The sequence below is a fragment of the Physeter macrocephalus genome, chromosome 11 (assembly GCF_002837175.3).
Source record: "Physeter macrocephalus isolate SW-GA chromosome 11, ASM283717v5, whole genome shotgun sequence".
NCBI lineage: Eukaryota > Metazoa > Chordata > Mammalia > Artiodactyla > Physeteridae > Physeter > Physeter macrocephalus.
The window spans coordinates 44,423,044-44,443,677 of NC_041224.1; the positions used below are offsets into that span (position 1 = coordinate 44,423,044).

The 20,634-nt window shown below is 53.3% G+C and overlaps 1 protein-coding gene across 2 annotated transcripts; it reads left to right on the top strand.

Annotated features, from left to right (window-relative positions):
- The first annotated feature begins 52 nt into the window (after positions 1-52).
- HAPLN3 (hyaluronan and proteoglycan link protein 3) lies at positions 53-18,418 on the top strand. Of its 2 annotated transcripts, none has more exons than XM_055087941.1 (5): positions 53-3,192; positions 7,684-11,544; positions 13,425-13,793; positions 16,227-16,529; positions 17,434-18,418. In XM_055087941.1, exons 2-5 carry the CDS (start codon positions 11,253-11,255, stop codon positions 17,718-17,720), a joined length of 1,251 nt encoding a protein of 416 aa, XP_054943916.1. In that variant the 5' UTR covers positions 53-3,192; positions 7,684-11,252; the 3' UTR covers positions 17,721-18,418. The 2 variants fall into 2 exon arrangements, with proteins under 2 accessions (XP_054943916.1, XP_007115240.1); XM_007115178.4 differs by having other exon boundaries at positions 11,364-11,544.
- Positions 18,419-20,634: the final 2,216 nt, after the last annotated feature.

A 20,634-nucleotide genomic window follows, 5' to 3' on the forward strand; every position in this document is an offset into this window, starting at 1 on the left:
CTGAGTCCTCCCTGAGCCCCAGCATTCTTGTGTCACCTGCCCGACTATACAGAGGTAGGAAACTACTGGGGGGGGGGGTCCCACTGGAGGGGCCAGGACTCTTCCCCTCAATTCTTCTCCTCCAGACCCATGCAGCCCCAGGGCCATCGCTGCTGCCAGGTGAGTGCCCGGGGCGGGGCCTGTGCAGAGGCTGTCTTCACAAATGCCTTTGCTCCCTTCCCACGCCAGGAAGACAAGCAGGGCTGCTGGTTTTCCCCTTCGGTCATTGCCATTTTCTCTGCAACTGGAGTGGTGGGCTGGAGAAACTATTAGAAACTCAGTGAACCTGCGCTGCTTTCAGAGCTGCAGGAGCCCCAGGGTGGGGTGCAGTGTGGGATGGGAGGGGCCAGGGCTCTGCCAAGTGGGCAGGGCGTTCCTGGCCCGGCACACTGGTTCCTGAGAGGCCAGTGGCAACTCCACTCCAGGGCTGGGAGGAGAGCTCCAGGGGTACCCCTCTCCCCCCACCACCTCACACCATGCAGGGGCCATCAGGAGGTGGCCAGTGGTAGGCAGTGCAGGCCAGTGATCTGGAAGTGGGGCTTGCAGATAAAAGAGGGACTGACTAGCTGGGAAGGGGCATATGAAACCACCCTAGTATTCAATGCCTTGGGACACAAGATGGATTTTCCGGAACAGACTTTGGGAGCCATGCCTTTGTACACATAGGCACCTCTAGGCAGCAGATCTGGCCATGTGGCTGCCAAAGGGAGGGTGTGGCTTTGTTGGAAGTTCATCAGAGAAATTAGTCTGGAAGTGGCTCCCCCGCAAGAGCTCCTGTTGCCAGGGCTTCTTGGCTGGGCAGGGATGGAATAAAAGGCCCAGGCTGTGGTCTCTGAATGAACTGGGTTTGTGGGGCTCCCCACCCCTGGGGGTCTATTGGCTCACTCCTTCCTGTTTCTGAGCTCTCCTCTGTGGAGCTGCATGGGTTGGGTTTGAAGTCAGTCTTTCTGGGTGGTTGCTGGCTTTAGGACTCCCTCCTGGGGGAATTTCCTACCATCCAACATGTTCAGGTCTCTCCTGGGGACTTAGCAGACAGTGGGAGAAACAGCTTTTTCCCTCCTGCATCTCTGCTCTTGGATGCCTCCCCAATAAGTAACTGCAGCTCGAGCTTTGTTAGAATGCAGGAGTCCCACTTGCAGAAGGGGAAACCAAGTGTCACTCCCATCTGTCAATTTGTTCCTCTTTGTGGCATTGAATATTTTCTGTGGGCCAGTCTCACTGGCTGGTTGGCTGGGTGGGCTGGTGTCACAAGCCCCCACCTGGACCAGGAGATCCAAGGTGACCATGGAATTGCCTAAGCCACCTCTTAGTCCCTTCTTCCTGCTCATCTTTGCAGCCTTGGATGTGTTGGCCACAGCCTTCTGAAAGTCCCCTTCCTGGGACCCTGGACCTGGGCCCCCTCCCTCCTGACCCCTCTGTCTTTGGCTCCTCTCCCTGGGCAGCCCCCTCCACTTCCACAGTGTTCACTATCGCCTCCACAAATTTACTTTTTTATTCCTGACTGCAGTCCCGAGAGCCAGCTCTGAGATTCCACCTGCTGGCCAGCCCTGCCACTGGCTGGGACATTAAACTTGCCTGTTACAAAACTGACCTTCTCTGCTGTCCATCCCTCTCCCTACACATGTGGCTGTCAGTACTGGCATCTGTTGACCTGCCTCTCCCAGGAGTCTAGATTCCTTTCCGTTCCTGGTTTAAATATAGTGGAGTGATTGGGAGTGCAAGGCCTCAAGCTGGAGAACCTGGGTTCAACTCTTGGCTCTGAGTGACCTTGGGCAATTTACTTGTATCTCTCTGGGTCTCAGTTCCCTAGCTGTAAGGTGGAAATAATAGAACCGACTCCATGGCTTGAGACTGATGGAGAGAATGTACATAAGCACTGATGTAAAGCCTGGCCCATCAGAGGCCTCAAAACCTTTGGTCATTGTTGTTAGAAAAGCTTGCAACTTTCCTAATTGGAACTCGTGTCCTGTTTATTTCCCCCTCCAATCCGTCCTGCATCCAGTGCACAGACTGGTCTCTCTTCCTTATGGAGGAACTTTCATTGGCTCCCTTTTGCTCATCAAGCTGGCATTCACTTTGTGCAATTTAGCCTTGTCCACCACAGCTCTTTGTGCTCTGATTTGCTCCTGGCTGTGTGTATGTAATGTGTGTGCGCGCGGGCGCGCGCGCGCACGCACGCACGCACACACACACACACACACACACACACACACACACGCTGTCAAGGTGTATTTAGGAAGAGGCTCTGGGTTCAGTGACCACTTGGCCAAGGCTGAAGGACCTCCTTAGGCTTTGCCGCTGAGGAAACGAAGGGGCTGTCCAGGCCAGGCCTCCTGTTTGTCTGGAGGGGAAAGAAAACACCCTGTCCAAACAGGCATCCTGGGAGGTGGCTGCTTGATGGCTGCGCTGACAGATGTCAGGATTCTAAGGTAGGGTCACCCCTGTTGGAGGACCAGTCAGAAAGGCTTCTGACCGCCCCTGTGGGCTGCTGGGATCACCATCCCCCATCCTGTGCTCCCCCTCCTCCCAGGGTTCATTCAAGCCCTACCTACTATGGGCAGCATCCCTGTGCCTGACACTGAGTTAAGAGGCTGACTGGTGATTTCCTGACGGTCAAACTCAGAGGCAGGAGGGATGTCAGCGCCCCCTTGCCTTCTATAGGGGGAAAGGCGGGTATACAGAACGTTCACCCCTCCCTCTCCTGAAGGTGGGGGGCAGCCATAGTCCACCTGCAGTGTGGAGAGGGGTTCCACCTGCTTAGTCTCAATGCTTTTGGTAAACCGGAGCGTTCTAATGAGACCCTCCCTCTACAAACGCTCCTCTTCCATCCTCCCCCACTTCTTTCTCCCAGATGTGACAGCCTCAACTCCTGGATACTCCCTTCACAGCGCGGCCAGCAGCTCTGCGGCTTGGGTGGTTTCCAGCCGAGTCTGGAGACAGCCCAAGTCTGTAGCACCTCCTCCCTTTGGGCCCAGCCCGAGGGAGGGAAAGGGGCGTGTGTTCCTTTAAGGGGCTGGCCCGGCGGGAGCGCGGGGATTTGTCCGCTGCCGCTTCCTTTCTGGCCATTCGAGATCCCCAAATCCGCCTGCTTCCTCGGACCCTGTCAGCCCGCAGCCTGGAGCGCTCGAGACGTCGAGGAGCCGCCTGGGGACGGTACGTGGCTCAGAGGTGGCCGGGCTCCTGGGCCCCCCTGTGGGCCGGTTCCTCCTTTCCTGCTTTGGGTCTCCTGCAGGCCCCACGCCTCCCGGGGCAGGGTTGGGGAACCGGCCGGAGGAGTTAGCTGGGCACCGTGGGGCCAGAGCAGAGCTGGGTTGTGATCGCCAGCGCCGGTAGGGGGGCTCCCCCGGCTCCAGTGGGTTGAGAGCAGCGCGGGGCGCGGGCTGACTTGCCTGGGACCCTTGTGCATAGACCCCTTGTTCGCGAGGAGGCAAATGCCGAGGGAAACCAGTGGCCTCCGAGACCACTACGCGGGTCCCCTCTTTCCCACCGGGAGCCACCGGGTCCCTTCCCGTCTCATCCTGCCGCTGTCCTGCAGCCTCCAGCACAGCGCAATGCCCGCCAGGCTCTGCCCCGGGGCATCTGTCCGATGCTTCCGGGGGCCGCGGGAACCCTGGCAGGGGCTGGGGACAACTCGTGAGGCAGCGGGCAGGCGGACCTGCGCCTCTCGGCCTCTGCCGGCCTGCTCTGGCCATCCCAGGGCAAGCGCAGTGGATGCCCGTCGGTTTCAGGCCCGGGTTCACTGGGGTTTCTGTCTTAGGGACAGCAGAGGGGCAGGGAGGGCGGAGGGTAGAGCCCTGGGCGGGAGATGGGCTCGCTTAGGGAGGAATTTAGGGCTTTTGAGCAGCCAGGAAGGAAGCAGCTCCGGGCACTTGGACCCAGCTCTGTCACCAGCTCGCTGGGTGGCCTCCAGCAGCCTGTGACCCGGTCTGGACCTTGGCGTCCGGTGCCGACCTCCGGAGTGCCTTTGCCCTCTGCAGCGGGGGGAGGTGATTGAGATGCGCCCTGGCCACTTTCCCGCAGCCTTACCTGGGCCAGTGGGCTGGGAATGCTGGTGGGAAACACCTCCAGCTTCCACCTTCCGGGAACCGCAGGTTTCAAAGGCCCTTGTAAGCCTTGCCCAAACAGGGGGCACCGAAGTCAAATTCCTCTTGGGGAGCCGGGTCTGCTGGAGACCTGGAGGGCAATGCTGCCCTCTGCTGGTGTCTGGGAGACCTGTACTCCCCAGCTGTGTAGTCAGGGTGGTCCGGTGGAGCTCCATCTTCCTTCCAAGCCAGGGTTCAGCTTATTTGGGTGTGTGGAGGGGTCCCAAGGCAAGTGGTGCTAGGAAAAGCAAGGGATGGGCCGTCAGGAGATCTGAATTTTCTCTAACCTGTTTTCCGAAGATAAAGCCTTGGGTCTTCACCTCCCTTGGCCTCAGTTTTCCCAACAGTGGCTGCTTCTCTTCTAGACAATGAGAGAGAACAATCTACTGAAATCTTGTGAGACTCATTTTGTAAACTGTTAACAGTAGTAATCATAGCTAATATTTTTGAGTGCTTGCCCCCTCCAGGCAGTTTTCAAAGTGCTCAGTAGCCATTCTCTTCCTTAATCTTCACAAAAAGGTTTTCTGGTTGGTGTTATTGTTGACTACCACTTTACAGATGAGGAAACTGAGGCTCCGTGACTTGCCCAGCGACAGACTGTTAGTAAGTGGGTGGAACCAGAACTGATCCCAGGTGGCCAATCTGATTCTAGAGCCAGAAGCCTGTCACTATGTCTTCCGCCAACATGTATTAGCTACTATTTGTTGAGCACCTGCTGTGTGTCAGGGGCTGAACAAAATTCATCTTTATAATTCTCACCACAGACCCATAGGGAGGTGCTACTATAATTATTTTTTACAGGGGAGGAAGTGGAGGCTCAGAGAGGTTGAGTAACTTGCCCAAGGTCACACAGCAGGATGCAGGTGTGTCCAGCCCTAATGCTGGGCCCAGACCTGTGTGGCCAAGTCTGGGTGCTCCAAATCAGCTGTAGCCACTCACTGCCAAGGTGACTGGGCTGGACTTGAACATGGGCCTTCCAGCTGGTGACATCTCTGTGGTGGTCCTGAGGGGCTGATGGCCGGGGTAGCTAGCCTCAGGGAGCAGAGGCCGTCCATCGCTCCCCTTAGTGGTTGTGGTTGGGGATTGGCCCGGGGCAGGGCAGCAACTAGGCAGCAGTTACCACCCCTGATTCACACCCAGGACTCTGTTCTGTGTTTTAGCCTTGACATTCAGGGTGGTGCTTGTTCTCAGCCCCTGAGCCTGTTAGTATTCTGTTAGTATTCTGTTGGTATTCTGTTGGTATTCTCTGGAGACAAGGAAACTTCTGTTCAGATGAGTCCAATGACTTGCCCAGGGTCACTACTCCTAAGGAGGGTTGTAGCTCCTGGACACAGGCTGATCTTTCCTTCAGACTCATTTTGTTTTTCCTGGCATCCCCCCACCTATTCTAAGGTTGCTTGACTGCTGGGTTGACATCCCAGAGGGATGTTAACCAGATCACACCTCTCCATTTGCAGCTGTGTTAATAAGCCAGGGAGTAAACCAAGGTGGGTACTCAGACGGGAGAAGTAATGGGGAGAACTAGGGCTGTTCGTAGCTGGAAAGGAAGAGCCCGGATGAGGACATTCACTTGACTGAGGTACGAAGATAGCCAGAATGATCCTTTTAGAATGTAAATCAGATTCATGACACTCCTCTGTGGAAAACTCTTCCATAACTTCCCTTCTGGGCTACAGCCTGGGGCCTGTGACTGCTACTTGGACCTCATTTCCTGCCACCCTCCCTTTCTCTATCTCTGGGCTCCAACCTTACCGGCCTTCAAGCTGTTCCTGCCATAGGCTTTTGCCCTTGCTGTTCCCTCTTCCTGCAAAGCTTTTCCCTGGGATTTTCAAAGCTCATGCCTTCACTGCCCATCCCCTTCTCAGGGAGGCCTTCCTGACCCATCCTGTTGACAGGACCCCCCCACCCCCTGCTTCATCCTCTTCTATCACATGCCACATGTTCATTCACATCACATTATCCGACATCGTGTTTATTGTCCGTCTCCCTCACTAGAGGGTAAACTCCACAAGGACCCCTGGTTTGTAATACCAGTGCCTAGAACCATGCCTGGCACATGGTAAACACATGATAAATATCTGTTGAGTGAATGCGGTCAAGTCCCAGCTCCTTCATCTATTACCTGGGTAACCTTAGCCAAGCAACCTAGCATTTCTGAACCTCAGTTTCCTGGTCTGTACAATGGGGATAATAATTCTGACATTGTGAGGCCTATAAGCAATGATGTCCATGAAAGTGTGTTGACAAGTAGAAGGCAGCCCTTAAGTATGACAGATTGTTATGGAGATTGGCTAAAAAGAGTTCAACAGAGTCCTGCCTCTACCACCTCCAGGCCGTGTCACCTTTAGATAGTTGCTTCATGCCTCGGTGTCTCTGTTCACTTAATTCACTTGTGGATTAATTGGGGAGAATGAAATTCTCCCTGCTGATCAGGGTGGGGGTGGGGACCTCTTGGGAGGATCAAGGGAGCTGTTGGATGTGGAAGCCCTTTAAAAGCCAGGGAGAAAGTGTGTTGCCCAGGCTCAAGGTTGTGAGTGTGTGCCGGGGTCTCTGAGACTGGGAAAGGGTGCCTCGGAGACTTATGCTCTGCGGTTCTGGAGGGCAGAACTCTGGTTCTGGAGACACCAGAAGGTGCAACGGTCGGTTCTGCCTCAGCTCGTGTTTCCGAACTGTGAATTACCTCATCCGTGGTTGGTAAGAACCCTGGGGGAACAACGTCAGTAAAACATGGAATCGCATTGGTCTGGTGGTGATTTTTTTCCAGCTCGCTAATGTATTGGAGTGACTGAAACAAGAGTTCTCACAATTAAAGAGAAAACCTTAGCAATGTATGAATTCCTTGTGATAAATGCTGCCAGTCCTGCAGAAAGTGCCTTTCTTTAATACAGATGTTCCTCGCTATCCAAATGCTTGCTATTCACTGTCCAACACAGAAACCAAATAGATTTGAATAACACAGCATCCCTCCCTATCTGGATCCCCCAAATTCTCAATATCCAAACTCTTGCCATCCCAACTCAAGGATGCAATAGATTTGGTGAGGGAGGAATGCCTGTACAGCTGGTTTAGCTGTTTAATAGAACTTAGCGTAAAGTTTTCTGATAAAAGTTGGAACCAGCTGAAGAAGTTGCAAAGACATTTCCTCTGTGTTAAAACAAAACAAAACAAAACAAAACAAAACAAAACATTGAAGAAGGTGACTTCACCCTGTGTCAGATTTTTAATTTTGGTAAATCATTGGAATTTACCAAAATTGGAATCCAATGCCCCCAAGGACCTACATGTTGAAGGAAAAAGCACTTGCACCAGTGGTGGGTGAAGTCTGCAAAGGACTGATTGATGGGACGTGGGGGCCAGTGTCAGTGGAGTGTTGACGATGCTGGTGTTTTTTTTTGTTTTTTTTTTTTTAAATTTTCTTTTATTTTAGGATTGCTCTTGTTTTCGTTAGTGCTCTGGTTATAAAGTTGCATATGTTTTGAGTAGTCTGCCCCAAACTTATTTTTCCCCTAACCTTGTTATTTTTTAATGCATGATTTTACAAAAATACACATTTTTTTTCCAGGCAGGCGAAGATCACTTTGTGGCAGAAATGCCTGCATTTGCTCATCCTGGGGAAGCTGTTTCTCACTGGGGAGCATCTGTACTAGATGAAGTGCTGGAAAGAGGCTGGAAACATTGCAGGTGGAGGCAGGGGAGCCCCTCTGCTCCAGGAGGCTCTGGGTGCCCAGGGACAGGGCGGACCCTGGGACATCCAGCCTCTCCAACCTCATTCCACTTTTCTCTGCATTCTAAACATGGAAACCCAAGGAAGGGAAAGGAAACTAACTCCTACGAGGACCTGCTCTGTGCCAGGCACTGGACTATGTGCTTTATACACGTCACTTTCCCTAGTTTGATATTGTGGTTCCAGGCTTTGGAGCTGGAGTGCGTTCACATCCTGGCTTTGCTGCTTCCTAGCTGGATGACCTTGGACAGATTATTTAATACTCTTTCTGTGCCTTGATTTTCCCATCTGTAAAATGGGGATACCAATGGGTCCCACCTCTAGAGGTTGTGGTGAGAATTGAGTGAGATAGTAAGTTCTCATTAAAGTCAGCTGTTAATATTTTTATGCTGATCATAGCAACCCTGTGGAGTTATTTCTTAGGCCAAGTGTGGCTAAGCTACGTTCATGAAGAGACTCAAATGTGGTGGCTTAAATACAATAGGACTTTGTTTTTCTCTCATGACACAGTGTAGGTGGGGGAGGTCCAGGGCTGGTGGGGTGGCTCTGTCATTAAGCCTGTGGTTTCTATCTCTGAGTCTAAGGTGGCTACTCTGGCTGCCAACAGGTTGGGGGAAAGAAAGGTATCCCAGATTGTTTTCGGTGTAAGACCTGCATGTGGCATGTATTATTTTGGCTCACTTCCATTGGCCAGCACTGAGTCACATGGCCTCTCCTAGCTGCAAGGGAGGCTGGAAATACAGCCTTCAGCTGACTGGTCACACACTTATGTAGAACGCTCTCACTATGGGAGAAAAGTAGAACGTATTAGTGAAAAATATACCATGGTGAGTTTTATGATCTCCATTTCACAAATGAGGAATCCTGCCTAGAATGACACAGCTATTAAGTAGTGGAGATGGGACTTGAACACAGAGCTTCCTGCTCCAAACTTCTTTTTTTTTTTTTTCACATTTCCAAATTCTTTTTTTGTTTTTTTTATTAACTGCACAGCATACATCTAACAGAAAAATGCATTATCAGGGGTCCAAACTTCTGTATTAGGTTGTTTGTGCTTAGGCTGCCCAGATCCAAGTCACCAAGAGGCTTTGTGGGTGTCACCTGGGGATTCCTCTTGGACAAGAAGCAAGGCTCACGGTGTCCTCCTGTTGTGCAAGGCACAGAGGGCAAGTCTGAGCCTTGGGCTCTCTGCAAAGAGGCCTAAGGGAACAGTGGATTCTATCCCTCAACTTCCTTCACATCCATTCCTTCCTCTCCAGCAAGAGCTCCTAACTGTTCTGGAAACAAGAATGTTTCCTCCACAATCCCACCACCCTTTCAGGCCAATGCATTTCTTTTCTTTTTCCTCCCTCCCTTCCTCTCCCTTTCTTTCCTTTTGCTGCTCCCTCCCCTTCTGGTTCCTGTTCACAGGCATTCTTAGGGCCACACACTTACAATCGTAGCAGAGTGGCAAGTCTATGTTCTGCCTTGTCTATTCTAAATGATACCCTAAGCACTTTCCACGTTGCTGCATGATAATCATAGTCATACTTCCAAATGCCTGCTGTCAACTCTGGTCTTGCCGCCCTACTTTCCACTCAGCCCCCGGAGGGATGTTTCTAAGATGTAGCTCTGATCCTGTGGCTCCCCTGCTTAAAGCCATTACTGGCACCCTAGAGCTCTGGGGACAAAGGACAGGCTGCTGAGTCTGACACACACGGGCATCTAGACTCTGGTCCTGCCGACCCCTCTCCCCTCCTTTCCCCTATATCAGCCAGGGCCTTGGCAGGAAGCAGAATTCACCCTAGATGTTTCCAGTAAAGAGATTCTAATGATGTGATGACATTTAGAGGGGAGAGTAAAGGCAACAAACTAGGGAGTTGGGGTGCAGAGACAAACAATGGCAGTCGGTGCCCCCCTGGCCTCTAGGGGAAAGGGGAGGAAAGAGTGTTACAGAGCCATGAGAGCGGTGCTGGGGAGAGGAGCCACCCGGTGGAATTGTGATCCTGACGGGACACGGGTACTGCAGAGACACAACCTCTCTCCCCTCCTGCCCATCTCCTGTGTGTGCCTCCTGTTGGCTGAATCTAGCTGGAAGCCAGAGGGCCTGGGGGACTGGGAGGAGTGATCAGTGCACGGCAGAAAAGAGCAAAGATGGACCAGGGAGTGAGGGTGGGGCACAAATGGACAAATGGCAGCACACCCCAGCCCTCCACGTGCTCTCTGGCCTCTGAACCTTTGCACTTGCTGCGCCCCCTCCTGGGCAAACCCTGCTGTCCTTTTCCACCTGGCTACCTCCTGTGTCTTCGGTCTAGTTTTCTGTACCTTATCTTTGTACTCACCACACGATATCTCCTGCCTATGACTCTGCCCCTTCCCTGGACTGAGCTCCTCCAAGGTGTGACCTGGCCTTTTAATCGTTGAGAGTACTCAGTAAATGGCAATGAACAGGGCAGGGATGGGGGAAGGTGAGTGAGGCACTAGCTTCATGTGCAAATTTAAGGGAGGGGAGTGTGTGTGCAAAAAAACTCAATAATCAAGACATAATATTTTGGGACTTCCCTGGTGGTGCAGTGGTTAAGAATCCGCCTGCCAATGCAGGGGACACGAGTTCGAGCCCTGGTCTGGGAAGATCCCATGTGCCACGGAGCAACTCAGTCCGTGCGCCACAACTACTGAGCCTGCCCTCTACAGCCCACGAGTCACAACTACTGAAGCCCGTGCTCCTAGAGCCTGTGCTCCTCAACAAGAGAAGCCACCGCAATGAGAAGCCTGCACATTGCAACGAAGAGTAGCCCCCGCTCGCTGCAACTACAGAAAGCCTGTGCGCAGCAACAAAGGCCCAATGCAGCCAAAAATAAAATAAAATTTAAAAAGATATAATATTTTGATGCAATACAAAAAAATAGAGTCAACAAACTACAGCCCATGGGCCAGCTGCCTATTTTATTTGCATGTCCACTGAACCTGGAATAGCCCCACAGAAGTATTCTAGCATGGTATTAAATTTTTTTTTTTTTACCTTGACCCAGGATAAGAAATAATTTAACACTGTGACCCCCCCCTACCTCATCCCCACGGATGTTTCTGGACTGAAACAAAAGCTCTGCAGTGCAGGACTCATCTTCACTAACCGTGAATGCAACCTGATGTTTTCTAGTCTAGTCTAGTCTCTTGGATGTCATTAAAAAATGCCGCTCACAACTTTTCCAATTCAATCCCGGTGTTTGAAAAATAGTGATACTGTCATGTCGTCCTGCTTAATTTTCTCCATGGTCTTTTTGCTGCCTCCTAACTCCTGTTTAGGACTTGTTGGCTTGCTTGTTGCCCATCTTGCCTGCAGGGTGCAGTTCCCTGAGAGCAGGGACCTTGTCTAGCTCATCACCACTGTCTCCTTGGCCTCGAGAAGGGTGCCTGGCACACAGAGGATGCTCTACAATTTCCTGTCGATCGAGAGAATGAGTGGGTGCTGGAACCCAGGGGTCCCCGGCCCCTGCCTCAGGGCTTCTCTCACTGGCTTGTTTTTCTCCTCTTCCCAGTCTGCCCCAGCGCCAGCCTTCCCCGGGACGCCTGGGCGCTGCCACGTGCACGGCGCCATGGGCCTGCCGCTCCTCGTCCTGCTGCTTCCGCTGCGCTGCGTCTCGGGCCTGCCCTTCTACAACGGCTTCTATTACTCCAACAGTCCCAACGGCTGGAGCCCGGGCCAGGGCCACGGCGAAGGTGGGTGGCCGCCTGGGTCGACTTCTGGCTCGGCCAGGTGACGAAGACCTGTCCTGGCCCCTGCTGTGATCTGCAGGTTCCAGGTTGGGGCAGGGGCGAGGGTATGAAGCCAGCAGCCCCTCTCCCAGCTGTGCAGTGCTCCAGCCTCGTTTCTAAGATGAGCAGAACAGGTGTGGTTTGGTTACTCCGTGTCTGTTGGCCCCTCACATGCGGAGCCAAGTGCACTGTAGGACAGTCATTTTTGCTTTTTATACTTTCCCCAAAGTCCTGCCGAATTTTCCAAGATTCTGCTTAAACATGACCTGCCCAGGTCTCCCCAGTGGAAAGGGGGTTTGAGTTTAGGGAGATGTGAGTCTGAATCTCAATTTTGCCGCTTACTGGCTATGTGGCTTTGGGCAGGTGACTTTTTATCAGTGGTTTTACACATCTACTCTGTGTCAGGCATGCTTCTAGGTGCCTTACATATGTTACCTCGTATGATCCTCACAGAAACCCTGACATAGGCGAGACCTTGTTAGATGTAGCTGTTTTTCAGCATGAGCTCCTCTGCAGGGAGCCTCCCTGTCTGTCTCCTGCTTACCCCCGAGGCTACCCCCTGCCCCCACCCTGTGTACCTCCAAGGTCTCAAGTCCAGACCCAAGGTCATGAGACCATGAGGCCCCTATAGAGGGGCTCAGGTTAGAGATGGGCCAGCCTTAGCCCATAAACCTGGTTCTTGTGGTACATGGGAGGCTCTGTGTTTGTTTGTCCCCCTGAGCCCTGACTATAATCTCTAGAAGTCCTGGCCTCCTCTCACCTGTGTTTCTGGGTGTTTGGGAAGAGTCGTGGTGGACAGTGGACAGAGAGTGAAGGGCAGGCTGTGGTCTCCTGTGGCCAGTGTGTTAGGGAAGGAGACTCAGGGGGATTAGAGTCCCAGCCACTCACCCATCTGGGGGTGCTCTTGCTGCCTGCTACACCAGTTTGCTTCTTTTTTTAAAGAAAATATTTTCTATTTTATCTTTTTAAAATTTTTGGCTGCGTCGGGTCTTAGTTGTGGCACGTGGGATCTTCCTTGCAGTGCACGGGCTTCTCTCTAGTTGTGGTGTGCGGATTTTTTCTCTCTAGCTGTGGCGCGCGGGCTCCAGAGTGCGTGGGCTCTGTAGCTGTGGTGCGCAGGCTTAGTTGCCCTGCAGCATGTGGGATCTTAGTTCCCCAACCAGGGATCGAACCGGTGTCCCCGGCATTGGAAGGCGGATTCTTTACCGCTGGACCACCAGGGAAGTCCCCAGTTTACTTCTTATACCTAACAAACCTAGTGGCTTAAGACAACAGCCATGTATTTTGCTCATGATTCCATTTTGGTCAGCATTTTGGGCTGAGCTCCATCTCTTCAGTCTTGGCTGTGCTCACTTAATTGATCGTGCCTGCGGTTGGCAGGCAGCTCAGCTGGGGGCTGGTTGGTCTAGGACGGCCTCGGCTGGGATGGCTTGTCTCTGCTCTCTGCGTGGTCTCACCCAGCAGGTGAGCCCAGTCTTGTTCTGATGGTGGTTGGCAAGGTTCCGGGAGAAAGAGTAGCCTCAGCAGGGCCTCCTGGAGCCTCAGAGCTCAGAGCAAGCACCACAGAACAGTCACTTCCACCACATTCATTTGGTCAAAGCAAGTGGCAGGGCCAGCAAGGATTCAAGGTGGCGGGGGCGGGCATAGAGTCACCTCCTGATGCAAGGAGATGTAAAGTTGCGTTGCAGAGCGTGTGGATATAGGGAGGGGTGCAGCACTGCGGCCATTCTTGCAATCTAGAACTCCTGGGCCTGGCGGGAGCTGGGAGTGAGGGTGGGTTTGGCCTTTGCAGGGGTACAGACGTGCTGCAGCGGGTCCCCATCTGCACCCGCCTCTCCCCCTAGGCATCTTCAATGGAGTGAAGCTGGTGGTAGAGACGCCTGAGGAGATCCTGTTCTCCTACCGTGGGGCCAACGTGACCCTGCCCTGCCGCTACCACTATGAGCCGGCCCTGGTCTCTCCTCGGCCCGTACGCATCAAATGGTGGAAACTGTCGGAGAATGGGGCCCCGGAGCAGGACGTGCTGGTGGCTATTGGGCTGAGGCACCGCGCCTTTGGAGACTACCGAGGCCGGGTGCATCTGTGGCAGGAGAGGGAGCGTGAAGTGTCACTGGAGATCCGGGACCTGAGGCTGGAGGACTATGGGCGCTACCGCTGCGAGGTCATTGATGGGCTGGAGGATGAAAGTGGCCTGGTGGAGCTGGAGCTGCGGGGTGAGACCCCAGTGGGGGCTGGGTCCTGGGAGCTACAGGGAGAGGGCTCTGAGAAAGCATCCAAACCTCTGTGCTTTCGGCAGATAAACATTTAATCCTCAGAACAACCTCAGGAGGAAGCTGCTCTTATTCTCAGACCCATTGTACAGCTGAAAAAACTGAGGCACAGAGAGGTCAAGTCACTTACCTAAGGTCACACAGCTCATAAATGTCCGAGTAGGGGTTTGACCTCAGGCAGTCAGGTTCCAGAATCCACTACTCCCTACTCCCTCTTGCTCACATCCTGTTCAGAGAGAGGGGGACAAGAGCGGGGCACACAGCTGATGGAGACAGAGCTGAGATTCAAGCAGGGTTGGCAGGCAACACAAGCAAATGAGGCAGGCCAGGGTGAGTGACAGGGAATGGTGGGGGGACTGGGGCACACTCCTGAGCCCTCATCCCATCCGAAAGGAGCTGCTCTATTCAGGCCCAGCCGATGATGCCACATCAGAAACAGGCCTAGTGCAGCCAGATTTTCTGATTTGAAAAGAGAAGCTTATATTTTTATGTGAAATCTAACTAAAAAAAAAAAAAGCAAACCAGTGCTGTGCAAGCCAGCCAAACTCTACATACTAGATCTTATGTATGGGTCCCTGCTGTGATCTCTACATGACTCCTACCTTCTCTGTCCCTAGGATGGGGCTGTGTGTCCTCATATATTTCCTACCTGTTAGGGAGGCAGCTCGTGGGTATGTAGAGAAGGGTGACCTGACTCCATGTCCATCCCTTCCCAGCTGTGGTACCCTGGGTCAGTGCTTCACCCCCAGAGCTGCAGTCCCCTCACATGTAAAGTGAAGAACAAGGGTAGTTCCTCCTTTACCTCCTTCGAGGAGATGAGGATAAATGTGAGTCAAAGGCCTATCAATCAGTGCAGATCTTTGCCATCAGCAGCCGCATCCCCAGTCCACGTGGCTTAGATGGTGGCCCAGAGGTGGCCTATGAAGTTGGGGATGGTGGGGGATAGGAGGGAGCCTGTGAGAGCCATTTGTCTGGGGACCACAGAAGCAGCCTAGAGAAACAGGGAGCCCTCACCGTGTTCCTGCGGCTGGAAGGGCTGGGAATTTGGGACGGAACCAGGCATGAAATAAGCCCCCTGCAAACACACATGGAGGTTGTGTGCTGATAGTCGAGGCCCAGGGGCCTCTCTGCCCCCTCAACCTGGCTCTGCCCAGGGGCCTGGCTTCCTGCCCCAGGTGATATTGGGGGTGTGGGGCCCAGATGTTGCCAGGCCCCTGGCCACAGGAAGGAGATTCTAAGGACTCCAGGCCCTGCTTCTAAACAAGGCCAGTCCCAGGCACTAGGGACACCGCCTCTCCTTAAGGTTTCATCTGCCTTGGTAGAGACTGGATCTAGGGTGTTTAAAAGTTTTTTTATTATGGTAAAGTTTCAAACATGAATGGTGACTTTTGAGGGAGCCTATGGTACCTACAAGACTCTGGCATCAGAAAGGGAAGCCCCCTGCCCAGGACCTCCCTGACCTTGAGCCTCCCCTTTATTAAGACCTTTTACCATCCCTCCTCTTCCCCTGAATTCCGTCTGTCCCACATGGAAACTTGTATTCTCCTAAGAAGCTTCCACATTAATGTTAGTGTTAATGTAGATGATGAGGTCTCAGCTACCGACAGGGGGAGCCAGAGCCCCACAGTGCACCCTCTCCTGTAGATGGCAGTACCTCCTCACTGGTGTCTTGGTTCAGGCGGCTGTAATAAAATACCGCAGTGTGGGCGACATAAACAACAGCAGCAATTCATTTCTCACAGTTCTGGAGGCTGGAAGTCCCAGATCAGAGTGCCAGCATGGTCAAGTGAGGGCCCTCTGCTAGACTGCAGACTTCTCGCTGTGTCCTCACACGGTGGAAGGGGCTGGGGGTGGGGGGTGGTCTCTGGGGTCTCTTTTAAAAGGGCAGTAAGCCCATTCATGAGGACTCCACCCTCCTGACCTAATCACCTCCCGAAGACCCCACCTCCTAATACCATCACATTGGGCATTAGGATTTAAACATCTGAATTTGGGGGAACACATTGAGACCATAGCACTGGGGTTCTTGCAACAGCCCTGTGAATTAGGCCTTAGTCTCATTCTGTAGTTGGGGATATTAGTTAGCTGATTAATTCATTACCTTAACAAGCTAATAGTTTTCTGAGTACTGCTGTGTGCCAGTCTAGTTCTGGGAGGGGAGGGAGGTGTAAAGCAGATATAGGCTCTGCCTCAGATTTGGATATTGGACAGGAGATGACAGGTTTACAGAGTTTTTCTGAGGGATTGTGTGTGTGTGTGTGTGTGTGTGTGTGTGTGTGTGTGTGTGTTGAGGGGAGCATCTGTCCCAATAGATTTGGGTCTCCAATCAGCTGGGCCCAGCCCACCCATTCAAGCTGCTTTTTCCTCCCTCCCCAGGTGTGGTCTTCCCTTACCAGCACCCCCAAGGGCGCTACCAGTTCAACTTCCACGAGGCCCAGTGGGCCTGCGAGGAACAGGATGCGGTGGTGGCCTCCTTTGAGCAGCTGTTCCGGGCCTGGGAGGAAGGCCTGGACTGGTGCAACGCAGGCTGGCTGCAGGACGCCTCTGTGCAGTACCCCATCACGCAGGCCCGACACCCCTGCGGTGGCCTGGGCCTGGCACCTGGCGTGCGCAGCTACGGCCCACGCCACCGCCGCCTGCACCGCTATGATGTGTTCTGCTTTGCTGCTGCCCTCAGGGGTGAGTGGAATGGCTGGGCACAAGCCTGCGGGTGGAAGGGCAGCGTCTGGGAAGCTTTCAGACCTCTCTGCCCACCCTGCTGGCACCTTCACCTGGAGGTCTGGAGCACCCGCACATGTTGAAGCCATGTCCAGCTGAGTTTTTTTTTAAGTTTCCTGGTGTTCATTAGGGATGCTCTTTATTTTATTTATTTATTTTGGCCGCGCCTTGCAGCACGCGGGATCTTAGCTCCCCAACCAGGGATTGAACCCATGCCCCCTCCACTGGGAGTGCGGAGTCTTAACCGCTGGACCACCAGGGAAGTCCCCCAGCTGAGTTTTGAGTGCTTTGCTGCTGTTGCTTCACACCAATCATTGGTTTAGTCATTCATCAAACATTTCCTGAGTGCTCACTATGTTCTGGGGCCAAGGCTAGGCACTGGTCATCATAGACAAATAAAACACAGTCTGTGTTTCACAAAGGAGCTCATTTCATGGGAAGATAAATGAATAAAAACAAATTGGTTCCGTGCCATATCCCAAGCGCTTAGAAAAGTGCCTGGCACATAGTAGGTGCTCAGTAAATGTCTGAGTGAATGAGAGACTCTGATTGGTCGAGCAGAGGTGGGGCACCAACCCAGGGTGCAATTAGGGAAGGCTGGGGTGGAGTACCGATATGACTGGAGGAACCCCAGCCCCATGGCAGGTAGGATGGCACTCTTGGAGAGGGGATGAGGACTGGGAAGTTATCTCCCAACAGTATCCACTGCAGATGCCCACAGCCTGGCATCTCCCTAGGCTCAGAGAGCGGTCAGGTCTTTGGGGGCTGGTTGGTGGGGTCTGGATGGGCTGGCATTGCTCCAGGCCCTGTTGTCTTCTCTGGCTGCCCACTCCACTGCCCAGCTCTCACGCCCCACATCCCACAGGGCAGGTGTACTACCTGGAGCACCCTGAGAAGCTGACACTGGCAGAGGCAAAGGAGGCCTGCCAGGAAGACGGTGCCCAGATCGCCAAGGTGGGCCAGCTCTTTGCCGCCTGGAAGTTCCACGGCCTGGACCGTTGCGATGCTGGTTGGCTGGCAGATGGCAGTGCCCGCTACCCTGTGGCTCACCCACGTCGCAACTGTGGGTCCCTGGAGCCTGGGGTCCGAAGCTTCGGTTTCCCAGACCCACATAGCCGCAAGTATGGCGTCTATTGCTACCGGCCCCGCTAGCGCCTGGGCTCCAGCTCTGTACTCACGCCTACCCCATCCCCTCACGGGCTGTATTTATTGAGTAGTTCATTTTCCCTTGCAGGTTGGGGCAATTTTCATTTTGTTTTTATACTTTTCAACTTAAAAAATTTTTTAAATACTATTTTTTTGGTAAATCCCACAGATCCCAGATCTTCCCTTTACTCAGGTAGACACCCCAAGGCTCTCCCCCTCCACGAGTTCTCCTGCCCCTCTCCTCCAGGACATTTGAGGTTCATGGGCTCATGAGGGCTCTCTGCCATTGCTGAGTCCAGCCCCTTTCCCTGCCCCTGGGAGGCTGGCACCCAGAGCTGGCAGTGGCATGAGATGCCAGGGCGTGGTGGCTGCAATCCTCCCTCCACCTCAGCCTGAGGGAGGAGAGGGCATCCAGGGCGGCTCTGGAGCTGGGCTTCGGGCCTTGCAGCCTCCTGCCCTCTCGTACTTCTTTGGCAAGCAGCTGGCCCACATCAGCATGGCAGAGGAGCTAGGGCTGGAAGTGGGTCCCTGGGCTTCTGTGTGACATCCCAGGGAAGAGAGAGACTTTCCTCCCCATTTTTTCCTTTCTTAGTTCCAAAGAGTCCATATTTTGTTCTCATTTTTCCCTATTTGGGGAGCAGCCCTCAGGTGTGTCTACTTTTTTTGTACAATAAGTGGTGCTGTGACCCCTTCCTCCACCCCGAGTCTGTGCTCTGGGTCTCACTCTTTATCTCATTCAGCCTTAGGGCCCAGCTCCCTGCCCGTTGGGAATGGGGGACCCATCTGTCCCAGACTTCAAAGGTCGACTGGGTCTGTCCACTGGAGTGGGTGGGAAACGACATGGGTTGCACTTTGGGCTGCCGTGGTCTGGTCTTGCCTGCCCTGGGGACACCCTGCCTCCGGGGCTGGCCTAGCAGCTGGAGGCGCTGGCTCGCCCTCCCACCATCCCACTCCCGGCTGTGAGTCTGTGCAGACACAGCCCAAGAGTGGGAGGTACCTCTCGGGAGACCAGAGGAAGCTGTGCCCTGCAGAGGATCTTGGAGACCAGCCCTCTCTGTGCCTCACCCTCTGTCCCCCCCTGCCCCCCATGTCAGCCTCAGGAAACCAGACTTTTTGCCTCTGCACAGGCACACCTCTGTCACCCACAATCAGTAATTCACTCTATCCTTCACGTAGCCCAGTGCTTCTCAAAGTGTGGCCAGCACCACCAGCTTCACCTGGGAACGTGTTGGAAATGCAAATTTCTGGACCCCACCCCTGACCTGCTGAGTCAGAAACTCTGGAGTGGGACCCAGCACGAGCCCTCTTGATGCTGATGCAGGCTCAAGGTTGAAAACCACTGACACAGTCGTGTTCCCAATGAATCAGTTAATTAATCAATAAATTGCATGATTATTGAGTTCCTACTATGTGACCATTGCTGCATCCTCTGCTTTTGTCCACTGATCCTTTCCAGAGCTGTACCTTTTGTGTACCTGGGTACACAAAAATATTCACCAACAAACACTCAACCACACACGTACACGCCCAAAGAGACACTAGCAGACTCACCCTGGCACACACTAACCAACACCCAGACACCTTCATAAACACAGAATCAATGCCCGCTGAGCAAGTGTGATGAGAGGGTGGCGCCGACCTGGCCTTCTAAGGAGAAGGCTGGCGGAGGGTCACTGCCTGGCGTGCACACTCCAGCTCGACTCAAGGTCTGTTGAGGGAAATCCATAAACAGTCGAAATCGTTTTCGTTGATATCCTACAGCCTACTTAAGGGCAGGATGCCCAGACCTTTGTGCTAGCGGCTAGCTAACCATTTGACTTCAAAAATGTATAAGCAAGATTCACTGTTCCTAGGCTGTCTGCAGTTTTTTTCTTCCCTCTTATAAATCCTGATTTTGCTTCTGTTCTTGGACTCTCTCTACCAATCGACTCTTCCTATGTGAGCAAACAGTGTAAATCAAAGGACCAAACTCTGGATAGTGGCCAGATGTCTCACTTGAGTTGTTCTTTGACAGCATGCCAACTGGCGAATCCATACACAGCACCCGTTGGCTGTCACACACACACACACACACACACACACACACACACACACACACACACACACACACACACACAGAATCCATCATACGCACAGGTACACTTGTGAAAATAAAGCACCGCAGGTGTGACTGTCCCAGGCTTTCTGATCAGACAGGATTTGCAGGAATTCGGGGTCATTTGATCAAAATGTGTCCCCACTGCCCCCATACCTAAGAGCCCCTTCAGTTGACCCTGGACCGTGGTCGCCTTCTCTTTAAATTAAGAAAAGAAGGGAAAAGAAAAGAAATAGATCTCTTCCAATGTCTTTATTATCATTATAATTATCATAATCTTTAGTTTTCAAAAATATAAATAGGTGCACGGAACCCTGGTGCCTGCACGGTCCCGGGGGTGGGGGAGGGAGGGGGGAGGGTTGGGCGGCACTCCCACCGGGAAGGAAATGCCCCCGGCCCAGCCCTGCCGAGATCGAGATCCACACCTGCTAGGGTGGCAGACGCGGGTGAGAGGACTCTGGAAAAGGGACCCTCGGAGGGAACCCGACCCCCACGCTTCGGAAGATCCCTCGATGGCTCTCTCCTGCCCGCTCACCTGCGGCCGGAAGCCACCGCCTCTCCCCCAGGCTTCTCCCCCGCACAGATGGCGCAGCCCTCCGACTCCGTCTCTTCCCATACATTCAGCTGCGGTTCCGCACTCTTCACGCCCTCAGGCCTCTGCCCCTTCCTCCCTCCTCCCTAGCTCTCCCTGGAGGTGAAAGAACCAACGATTGCACTGCTCTTGGATAAAGTCAGGAAACAAAAAATTACCTTCTTTATTTAACTTAACCCCTCCCCTTCTCCCCCTGTCCCTGCGCTGGTCCCTGGAAAGGCACAACGGGAGAT